Source organism: Sorex araneus, chromosome 2 (assembly GCF_027595985.1).
Source record: "Sorex araneus isolate mSorAra2 chromosome 2, mSorAra2.pri, whole genome shotgun sequence".
NCBI classification, from domain to species: Eukaryota; Metazoa; Chordata; class Mammalia; order Eulipotyphla; family Soricidae; genus Sorex; species Sorex araneus.
The window spans coordinates 126,624,587-126,636,821 of record NC_073303.1 but is presented as its reverse complement, the minus strand read 5'-3'; the positions used below and the strand labels follow the sequence as shown (position 1 = coordinate 126,636,821).

At 44.2% G+C, this 12,235-nt stretch overlaps 1 protein-coding gene across 1 annotated transcript in view; it reads right to left on the bottom strand.

The window, feature by feature from the left end:
• Positions 1-12,235, bottom strand: part of STK3 (serine/threonine kinase 3) — a 199,655-nt gene that overhangs the window by 172,692 nt on the left and 14,728 nt on the right. The window contains exon 2 of the mRNA XM_055129423.1: positions 3,154-3,234. Coding sequence (XP_054985398.1) covers positions 3,154-3,234 — 81 coding nt within the window. The remainder of the gene's footprint in view (positions 1-3,153; positions 3,235-12,235) is intronic.

Below are 12,235 nucleotides of genomic sequence, written 5' to 3'. Positions count from 1 at the left end.
ACAGAAATGCAGATATCTTTGTTAGTATGTTCATAAACATGCATGCAGGAGTCTTTGTATGTTTATGAACACAAGTACATGTGTCTTTGTTAGCATGTTTATGAATGTGGGTACAGATGTTGTTGTTAATATGTTCATGCACACAGGTGCAGGAGATTTTGTTAGTAAATTTCTGAACACAGTACTGGTGTCTTAGTTAGTGTCTTTCTGAACATGGGTACAGGTGTCTGTTAGCATGTTCATGAATATGGGTACAGGTGTCTGTTAGTATGGTCCTGAACATGGGTACAGGTGTCTGTTAGTATGTTCAAGAAAATGAGTGCAGGAGTCTTTGTTAGTATGTTTGTGAACACAGGTGCAGGTGTCTGTTAGCATGTTCATGAGCATGGGTACAGGTGTCTGTTAGTATGTTCCAAACATGAGTGCAGCTGTCAGTATATTCATGAAGACTCATGCAGCACGCTCTGTGGGCATGTCACAAACACAGTGGGGGCAGGTGTTTCTAGTTAGTGTTTCCGTTGCCCTCAGATAATACAAGGAGTGACCTGCTGTAACGTGTGGTTCGGGCAGGCCCCACCACACTCCGGGGAGCGCGCTGAGGCCTTCCTGGTGGTGCACATGCAGCTCCTGTCTTCCGAGTCATCCCCAACACTCGCTGTTTGTCTTTTGCTAACAGCTATCCTAAATGGCACGATATGGTCTCTCACTCTGGTTGTATTGACATTTCCCTGGTTTAATTAGACTAACAATATTTTCATGTACCTATTGGTGATTTATATGTCGTTACAAAAATGTCTATTCAGGTCCTCTACCCATTTTTTAAAAACGAGATTACTCGTTTTCTGTGTATAAGTTGTTTAAGTTGTTTTAAGTTGTATAAGTTCCATTGGCTATGAACCCCCTTTGGAAGGTAGGATGAACATGCAGGCCCCCCAGTCATTTGGTAGGTGACTCTCACGTGGTGTTGACAGTCCCAGGGGGCTGATGCTTTCTGGTTTGATGGAAACTTAACTTTTTTGTAGACTTTAAAAAATCACCACAAGATCACTATCAAGGAGATGAAAGCCTATTTTGCCTACATTTTCTTCCTGAGATTTTATGGTTTCAACAACAAAATATGTTTTGTTGTTGTTGTTGTTGTTGTTTGCTTTTGGGTCACACCCGGCAATGCTCAGGGGTTACTCCTGGCTCTGTGCTCAGGAACTACTTCTGGCGGTGCTCAGGGGACCATATGAGATGCTGGGAATCAAACCCAGGTCAGCTGTGTGCAAGGCAAATGCCCTACCCGCTGTGCTATGGCTCCAGCCCCTCAATTTGTATGTTTAAGTCTTTAACAGAGAACGAATGTTTGTTTATATATTGGGGAAGAGGTTAGTCCAGTTTCATCCTTTTGCATGTGGCAGTTCAGTTTCCCCAGCCCTAGTTATTGATTTATTGAAGACACAGCCTCTTCTCCACTGTGTCTGTGTCACTCCTTTGTCATAAATCCACTGACAGTGTGTGTGTGTGTGTTGCATATATGAAGGTGTTTGCTTCTGGGCCCTCTGTCCTGCTCCATAGATGCACATATCTGTTTCCATAAACATATCACACTGTTTTGATTAAGATCAAGTTGTGCAGATTTGAGAGTTAGACATGATAGCAGTTTGAAATCAGGAGACATAACGCCTCTGGCTTGTTCCTTCTCAAGATTGGTTTGGTTACTCAGCATCTTCGGTGGTTCCATACAAATTTCAGGACTCTTTATTCTACTTCGGTGAAAAATGCTATTGGTGTTTTGATAAATGTTGTACTGAATCTGTAGACTGTTTGGGTAATGTGGACCTTTTAACATTCTTAGGTCTTCTAATCTAAGAGCAAGGACATCTCTAGTAAGAAACATATCTCTAGTAAGCAGCATTTCTACCCTCTGAATAAAATTGGCATCTTGTAAATAGCATGTGGCTAAGTTTGTATTTTAATTCATCCTAATTATTTTGAGATTACTGAGATTCAGTGAAAATATTACTTGATATTATTTGTTCCATTTTAAGATACATATTATTTTACATTTTTAGTCTCTCTCTGGACTGGAGTAATAGCACAGCAGGTAGGGCATTTGCCTTGCACGTAGCCAACCAGGGTTCGATTCCTCAGTCCCTCTCCAAGAGCCCAATAAGCTACCGAGAGTATCTCACCAACATGGCAGAGCCTGGCAAGCTACCCATGCTTATTCGATATGCCAAAAACTGTAACAAGTCTCACAATGGAGACGTTACTGGTGCCCGCTCGAGCAAATCGAGCAATGGGGTGACAATGACAGTCTCTCTCTGTCTCTCTGTCTGTCTGTCTCTCTCTCCCGCTACCCCCCCTCTCTCTCAATGTTTTTGCTGCATAAACCATTATGGATTCTGTTTTATATTTTCTATTATTTCTTACATTTCCTGTACTTTGCCATTTCATTCAATGCTCCTATGCATTCAAAATGAAACCTGTCTGACTGCTGTCACTGGGAAGTCACATCAGCTATTGCTGTTTTCTTCACCAAGGCACTACTGACAGATACTGCTCACTCTTCTGCATGGAAGGTGGACCACAGTGTCCTGGAAGATGTTATGCTCACTTGTTAAGGAAATCAAATCTCCCAAGCTTATTAGTAGAAGTGCTCTATGACTAACAAACTTCTTGGAAATAAATTTACAAGCACAAGTCTTGCTTTCTCTTACATGTAAGTCCCAGTTCTCTAAAAGACAACAATACTAAATCTGTAGCATTGTAGTTAATCGATTTGCTCGAGCAGGCACCAGTAACGTCTTCATTGTAAGACTTGTTACTATTTTTGGCATATCAAATATGCCACGGGTAGCTTGCCAGGGTCTGCCACGTGGGCGGGATACTCTCAGTAGCTTGCTGGGCTCTCCGAGAGGGACAGAGGAATCGAACCCGGGTCGGCCATGTGCAAGGCAAATGCCCTACCCACTGTGCTATTGCTCCAGTCCATACTAAATCTAGCAAAAATAAATTCTTTATGAGCTCACATTGACTGCTGCAGAGTATACTAATTCTAATTACTGTTATTATTCAAGAAAATATCCTCTGGTTAAAACCAATGCTACAATGTCTTTTAAATGACCGTCCCCGTGTTTAATATACCTTTCAGATGTTTGTACTTACCCTTCCCCAAGCTTCTCTAACACATCAAACACTTCCTCGGGCTGCTTCGTCAGACTGTCTTCACTCAGCTTTTTAAGCTTACTGTTTAAAAAAAACAAAAAAAGAAACATTTTCCTTAAAACCTTTCACAACATTTATTCTTAATATAAAATCTATTCAGACAGTTTTGAAACATGAAAAAGAGGGCTGGAGCAGCAGAAGAGTAGGTCAGGCCCTTTGCCTTGCCTGGAGATGACCCCAGTCCAATACCTGACACCCCACAGGAACCCCTGAGTACAGAGCCAGGAGTGAGCCTTGCGCACAGCCAAGTGCAGTCCAAATACAAGTAAATAAACAACAGAGAGTAAAGATCAAATAGCCTTTCATGTCCAGTGCCCTGTCTATGTTCTTAAATATCCCAGAAACACTTCAAAGAATAACCGGGACTGACGAAAGGGATCAGTGTTTCCACTTTGCATGCAGAAGCCGGCAGGTCCAATCCCCATCACCACATGGTCCCCTGAGCACTGCCAGGTGTGCTCTCCCCACAAAGAAGCAATAAGAACCACCTTGATTGGTTTCTACGAATCAGAGCTTAGAGAGATAACAGTACAACAGGTAGCACTTGCCTGGTACGCACCAAGCCTGGATTTGGTCCCTGGTACCTCATGAGGTTCCCCTAACATGCCAAGAGTAATTCAGGAGCACAGAGCCAGGAGTGAGCCTTGCGCATAGCCAGGTGTCTCCACCGCCCCCCCAAAAAAAACCTTCAAACAAATATGTATATTTTTATTTCTCCCCCATTTTAAATACCTGAATAGCAAGTTATATACATTTTTTAAATTCTATAATTTGCTGTTTTCACTTAATTGTGTTTAAGTGACAATCTGGAGATCTTTATAGCATCAGTACAATATAAAACATCCTCCTTTATTTTTATACGTACATTACATAGAACCACCCTGCACAATTCCAGGAAGTGACTCTCCCACAAATGATAGAGCATGTCCAGTCACCAAACACCAGCTCTGGGCAATCTAGGTGAAGACTTCAATTCAGTGTAGATTTACTGTGCATTTGCATCATGTAAGGCTGAGATATTAAGATATATTTAAAAGATGATATTAACAAATGAAATTATCACTTATTTTAGTGTGACAGTGAAACTATAGGAAGCATTTCTGTTTTCTGCCTATTTTTCTACTGTTTTATCAGTATGCATAAGAAATCAGCCTTTTTCAAGGTTGCAAATATTTTCACTTGCATTTTGACTTCACTGATATGTTTTCGGTTTTATGATCTATTTAATTATTTGCCATACACAAATGTTTGAGGCCAGTTGCGTTGGTGCTTCCTTTTGTAAAAAAAAAAAAAAAATGACATGGCGTGTTATCTGGTTCAACTTCAATGGAAAGCAGTGTGAGGATTTCTTGAAAAGTAGGAATAGGGGGCTGAAGCGATAGCACAGCGGGGAGGGTGTTTGCCTTGCACGCGGCCGACCCAGGTTCAATTCCCAGCATCCCATATTGTCCCCTGAGCACTGCCAGGGGTAATTCCTGAGTGCAGAGCCAGGAGTAACCCCTATGCATCCCCAAGTGTGACTCAAAAAGAAAAAAAAAAAGAAAGAAAAGTAGGAATAGAACTCATATGACCCAGTAATACCACTTATTAGTGTCTATTTCAAAATCATAAAAACACTAATCCAAAAGGATGTATGCACACCTATGTTCATCACCATACTTAGTACGTAGGCAAGACAACTAAAGTACCCAACTCAGAATGAATGGATCAGGAAGTCATGGTATATATACACCCAGAATACTACACAGCTGTGAGAAAGGGCAAATCATGCAGTTTCCCATGACACAGAGGATATCCCCATTGCATTAAGTTGGTCAGGAGAGCGACAGACCCAGAATGATCTCGCTCAGATGTGGGGCCCAAAGCCACACAATAAGAGAGCAACCAATCGCTAAAGGCAGCAGAACCTGAGAATTAGCTTCTGAGGTGGAAGGGCGGGTATGTAGTGGGATGAGTATCTGCGACCCTGGTAGAGGGAGGGGTACCCTGAGGCGGGGGGGGGGGGGGTGTTGTATGTTTATGTATGCATAAAACTGCCATTAACAGTATTATGAATCACTGCACCTCTATAAAGATTAAAGAAAAACAAGTAGCCACCTGTAGATCAGGTATCTGGAAGCAATAAATTAAAGAGATTTGCTGTATTTGGTGAAGCAAAAATAATTTAGTGTGAACTTTTTTTTTCTTTTGGGTCACACCCAGCAATGCACAGGGGTTACTCCTGGCTCTGCATTCAGGAATTAATTACTCCTGGCGGTGCCTGGGGGACCATAAGGGATGCTGGGAATCAAACCCAGGTTGGCCGCATGCAAAGCAAACACCCTACCCGCTGTGCTATCACTCCAGCCCCGAGTGAAATTTTTATACGAAGAAGCAAACGAAACTTCACATGAAGATCCAGAAACAATTTAGTGTCATTAAAGTAAAAAGAACCATGACGGAAAAATAGCCCAGGCTGGTTAAGAATACTGCATACTGTACACGTGTCGAGGGACTCTCCAGAGGATGACCGTCATGCAGTGCAGAGAAGGGATTTCCACCATGCAAACGAGGCAATGGAAATCAGCAAGAAGCTGACTCAAACTAGGCAAGCACAGAATACAGCACACCTTAAGGTTTTTGAGAGTCAAAAAAACACTGTTATTTCTGCCCAAAACTTCTGACAGGATCCAGAATGACCTGTCCTCAAAGAACCAGAGAGATGAAGCACATGTAGGCACAACCATTGTCACACTTAGCTACTGGCACTCAGGAAAAGGAAAGGAAGAAGACGGACCCTCCTTAAAGGACACAGCAATGTCATCCTACATCAATGTAGGATGACATTGCTGTGTCCTTTCCTCCTACCCTGAGCTGGGCGTTCCCTCTCTGGCTTGTCAGGGGTCCAGGCTACAGCACAGGAAAAGAGAAACGCTAACAACTCAACAGCGTCACAGAGCTGCAGAAACAGACTGACTGGGCATCAGGGACTACCTGAATGTCACATTCAGGGCCAGAATCCCCAGCTAGAGAAGAGAGCTCTGCAGAGAAAGTCTACCTATGAGGTGAAGGTCATCTGCGCATGCTTATAAAAAACATTCTACAAACTGAGAAAAAACAATCTCCTGGGGGGGGAATAATACACACATATATATTGTATATATATGTATACACGTATATATGTATATATATGTATACATGTATATATATGTATATATATACCCCTGGCCAAGAATATTTGGTGAAAAGAACATTACCAGCACACAGCAGAAATGCCATCTGTAACTTCTATGCTCATTGCAGCACTGTTCACAGTACCCAGAATCTGGAAACAACCTGAGTGCCCGAGAACAGACGACTGGAGAAAGAAACTGTGGTACATCTATACAACGGAATAATAGGCAGCTGTTAGGAAAAATCATGAAATTTGCTTACAAATGGAGTGTACCATGCTGAGTGATTTCACTCAGAGGAGGAGCAACAGACATAGAATGACTGCACTCATCTGTGGGATATAAAAAAAATAAAAACAAAATACAAAGTATGAGACTACAACCCAAGGAGAGTAGAAACAAGGGCCAGGAGGACTGGTCCGTGGTTGTAGCATGCCAAGAGTAATTTCTGAGCACAGAACCAAGAGTAACTCCTGAGTACTACTGGGTGTGGCCCCAAAACAAAGCCAAAAACCAAGAATGAATTTAGGCTTCCCCTTGTGTGCTACTAAGCAAATGAAGGCACAGTGGGATCTTCAACAAGCTGAGAGAAAGCAAAGATCCACATCAGATTCCGCACCCAGGAGCAGCAGGCTCCTTGCATTGGGCCGGCCCTGGCACAACAGAGAACAGAGACATCGCCCAGGCAACACAGGAGTCGGCAATGAAGCCCTGCCTGCAAGGTCAAGAGGCTTCCAACAAGGGTCCCCAGAAGAGACATCCACGAAAGCATGTCCCGGAAACGGCCAGGAGGAAAGTACGCTGGAAATTCGAGGCCAGGGGTGGGTCTCACCAAGCACAGGGGGCTATGGTGGGAGGGCTAGGAGGGAAGCAAGATCCATCTCAGAACTCGCGGGAGCTCTTCTATCTTGACTCCTGTGCACTTTATGAGGCGGGGCCTGTGCTGTGAAGGCATCAGTACAAACCGAGGCCTGCCAGAATGACCACAGCAGACCCCGGAACATGTGGGTGAGAACCAGCGTGTTCCGCTTCAATGTACTTTATTAGGAATAAATGGATCGGAAAAGTGAGAGCGACCCACAATAAAAAACTCACAAACCGCATAGCTTAAAATGCCAAAATAGTAATACCAAAAGGGATGTCGGGAATATGCAAACTACACGTAGATAAGGACGGAAGGAGTTACTCCAGGGGCCAAATACTTACATGCCAGGGGCCTCGGTCTGAGGCCCTGAACCCCCTGGTCCCCAGAGCACTGCCAGGGGCAACCCCCAAGCACAAGACTGGGAGGAGACCCCCAGCATTGTCCAGGTGTGGCCCCAAAACCAAAAATAATTATTATTAATGTATACATATATATGTAGATGAATCTTTCATAATTCACTGTCATAAAACATAGTCTAAAAACATGTCATAAAACATAGTTTTTAAGTCTATTACTTAAAAATGATCCAAACTGCACACAAACACAGACCACACAAGGTCACTTGAGAGAAAAGTAACCAAACTTTCCGGTAGACGTCCTTATTCAGAGTTAAGTTTTAGGGGAGCCCAAAGTTATACTCAGGTTTTGCATTCTGCCAGGGGGTCAGCTCCTCCATGCCCCCCACAACCTCCTCATCGTTCAAAGGCCAACGGCAATCGCAGAGTGGGGGAGGAGGAGGGGGCAGGAGCTGCCTCTGGGCTGTCTGATGGCTCAGTACCCAGCGCTGTGGTGCTGTGGACAACGTTTTCTCCAGCACCATCACGCCTCGTAGCGGGTCAGCTGGGTAGTGGAAGTGGCTATTTGGCCAGGCCGGAGACTACGGGACAGTTGTCTCAGCCACAGAACAGCGATGGCAGACATTTAAAGGGACTGGCATAAGCATGGCTGAGGACAAGGAGAGGAGCAAGAGGGAAGGAGCGGCCAGTGGGCCCCAAAGGGCAGCGTTAACTCCTCCTACGTCCTGGGCGACGTCCAGAGTCGGGCTCCTTTAAGCAAGCAAGCCCAAGGCAGCCAGAAAACTTCATAGCAATCCGCTCTGAGTCCACACCGCACCTTCGCTCCACATGTGGGACAACTGCAGTGCGATTAATCTAACGCAGGCAAAAAGAGGGTCTCCAGGGTGTCCGTCAAGTGAAAACACATGATTCATCTTGGTAAATGTTCACATTTTCTGTCATTCTGTCTTTATTTCCTCCTTCCTTTCTGCTGCTGTAAATGAAATCTGATCATTTCCGTTATGGTTTAATCTTAAATAACTTTTATACTGTCTGCTCTTAAAGCCCTTACAGTTTAAAGGAGAAATAAAAAAATTCGACAATTAAAACCCCAAGCTAAAATGCACAACACATTTTCCCATTTGGTCACCCTGGCAGATGGGGAGTAATAATCATAATTTCATCTGTGTTTGGCTTAAACACCTCAGATGCATTTCATCGTGGCACGACAGTCCTGAATTCCAAACCCTTCAGACAGCAGACCATCAGCACATGCTGAGCCCAGAGACTTGTTCCGAGCCCCGCAGACACACCCTACAACTGTCCTTGTAAGAGCAAATAAGTGACTAATAAATCTAATTTTCCTGCCTTCAGGAGGTAAGGACACAATTAGCCTACGACTGCTAAGCCAAGGCTGTGAAGTGTGAGTGTGTATGTGCGTGTGTGTGTGTCAAAGTAAATGTATGAGTGTGTGTGCAAGTGTGTGTGTCAAAGTAAATGTATGAGTGTGTGTGCTAGTGTGTGTACAAGTATGAGTGTGCATGAGTGTATACAAGTGTAGGTGTGAGTGTGTGCAAATGGATAAGTGTGAGTGTGTTTGAAGAGTGTGTTTAAGGGTGAGTGTGCATAAGTATGTGTTTGTGCAAGTGCATGTGTGTGTGTGCACGCATGTGAGTCAGTCTTCTCCCACACATTGTTTTTAAACAGTACTAGGCCTTCTTCCTCACCAATGTGATACTTTCCAACACTTTCACACGTTGGTGCCTTCTTCGACTTTTCCCCAATCCATAAGGTTGTTTATCTCACTTCTGCATTTCCTGTTCAATGTAAGAATGTCTAGTATTTTCTTCCCAGGACCTCAATATAAAGTCTTCTGTTTTCCATTGGAATCAGCCTGCTCGTTTATTGCTTCGAGAATAAGTTATGCTTCACAGTCTACCATGGGGCCAGAGACTCAGTACAGCGGGCAAGGCATACCTTGCTTAAGCAAATTCCACGATGGAAAGATCAGAAAAACTGCAGAACGGAGGAGGGGTGGGGAGCGGATGGGGTTCTCCTTACAACCCAGAGGGCTGGCAAGCCGGATTCAGATGCACAGTGAAAAAAACGGGAATGACAGGGGAAATCTTTGAGAGCTACTCCACATGAAGACTCCTGTGTCACCATGTACTGCGTAAAAGTCCTTCCAAGGGGCTAAACAGCCCCCCAGTCACCTCATCCCCAGGGCCCACACTCTCCTCACAAGCTCTGAGTTTTCACATAACACATGACAGAAGAACGATAATTTAGACAGGAAGCATAGGGTAGACTCGCCTCCAGGGCAAACCAGAATAGACGACAGCACCAGTGAGCAGTTAGCTGGAAGGGAAGGACTGCATCCAGGACACAGCTTTGAGAAGAGAGCAAAGAAGCCAAATGTCTCTTGGGAGATTGGAAATACCAGAGACAGGAGATTCCTGACTGCAGAGGTGTGTCATGTGACCAAAGGTGAACCCATAAGATAAACTCACAAAGAAAATAACTCTGTTAAAAAGAAAAATTTTAAGTGGAAGAATACAGAAAACAGAAAATATAAAGTGGCTGTCAATTATGAGTGGGAGAAGAACAAGTAAACTAGTCAGAGGAAAGTCAGGAAGCCACAGAGAGGAATCTTCACAAATCAGAGAATTGCAACTAAGAGAACAGACACATTTTCTCTGCCCTGTGAGGATAAAAAAAACCTGCCCTGTGAGAGCATCTCATGAAACAGAGAAGCCTGAGACAGAACAAAGGCTGAGAAAGAAACTGGAGTCGAAGATGGGGAAAAATGGATTTACAGGAGTCAGAAAAAGCATGAAAAGGGCCACACTCAAAAGTCAGACAGAAATTAACAGGGGAGAGAAAAAATTTCCCTTCTGAGCTAGAAGAAAAAATATATATACATATATATACATGTATATATAAGTAATAATCAAATGAGATTACAATGAATATGTGCAAACAGTTCTTCCAAGAATTTCAACCTGCTCTGAAAGCAGATATGATCATCTCTAAAATCACCTGTAAACACAGCTGCACAGACGCTGGGATGCAGCTCAGCAGTACAGCACTTACTTGCCGTGCATGAGTGAGGCCCTGGGTTCAACTCCCCACACAATAAGGAAAATGGAAAAAAAAAAGATGGCTAACATAAACCAGAGAGGACACATCCCAGAGCCACTGCCATGGAAGCAAGGGCCCCGCTCGGAGGCTTCACCACTAATCTCAGAAGAGATACAAGCACAGCCACTGAAGCTCGTCAGCCCAGTTGTACAGATACTAGACTTCCTGCGGCACACAGCCACATGTGCAGCCATGTGGCACCCCCAATTCCACAATACTGAGAGGTAGCAGGGCACAGCAAATTAGATGGGAAAATAGCCTAGACGCCAACTAAGCTCAAACAACAACAATAATAACACGGAAGGCTCAACTAGTAACAAATAGCTTAGGAAACCCTAAGATAGTGACTTAAATGACCCCCTGGTGAGATTTAAGGATTCTCACAAATTTTCTTTTACTGAAATGTTTTTCGATAATTCCATTAGCCATTTCATTGTAACATCCAATACAAAATAAATTATTTTGTGGCTGCAAGGTGGGCAGCTTTGGGGGGTAGATGAGGAAACTGGGGATAACAGTAGAGGGAAGGTCACACGGGTTGTGGTATTGTTACAGGCATTCAATGCTCCAACACTGAATGCCTATAACAACTGTATTATGAACAACTTTGTACACCCCAGTGTTTGAATAAAGCAAAAAAAAAAAAAAAAGACCAAAGAGGGCAAGGAAAATTTAGGAAGGAACCCTACGCTGAAGTCAGGAACTCCGGCTTTCTCAAAAGTCTCACACCAGAATGCAAATAACATCCAGAGAAATAGCGCAGGGGGAAAAGCACTTGCCTTGCATGCTACTGACTAGGGTTCAAAGCCCAGTACCCCACATGGTCCCCCAAGCCCCACCAGGAGTGATTCCTAAGTACTGAGTCAGGAATAAATCCCTCCTACCCCACTTGCCGCCATGAAAACCAAAAAGATGCAAATGCATCTACCCACTTATGCAGCAGCCCAGGTATAAAGCCGAGTCCTACACTCTCCTGATTCCCAGCTCTGGTAGTTTGCAAGCTTGCAGGTAGATTGCAACTTTTCTTCTGCTCAAAGAGACTGAGATACACTGAGCAGCGAGCAAACAGCAGCAGGAGGTGAACTTGACTACTCTCGAGGATACAAGGAAGGGGCGTTGAACACGGTGACAATCTTGTGTGAGCATGATCACTAGCCCTCCCAGAACTCCCTCCTCCCAAACCCAAACCCTCACTCAGGAAGCAGCATCCACCGCACCCTGACGCCAGCCATGGCAACACCTGTCCACTTCCTTCTCCATGAAATGGCCCAAGCTACGCAGTTTGTGTCAGTGGTATTAATCCACGTGTCCTTTGGTGTCCGACTTCTTTCCCTCACCATAATTTCAAGATTCACCCGAGGTTCGGCAGAAATCTCGATTCCACTCCCCCTCGAGGCTGAGTAACGGGCCGCTCTGACACATCCCATCATCTCTCAGGGAGTAGGGCAGCTTCCCCCTCTGAGCTTGGGCAGAGGAGAGGATGACTAACTCAGTCCCTAGTGTACCTGGGTATCTGCCTACAAGTGGAA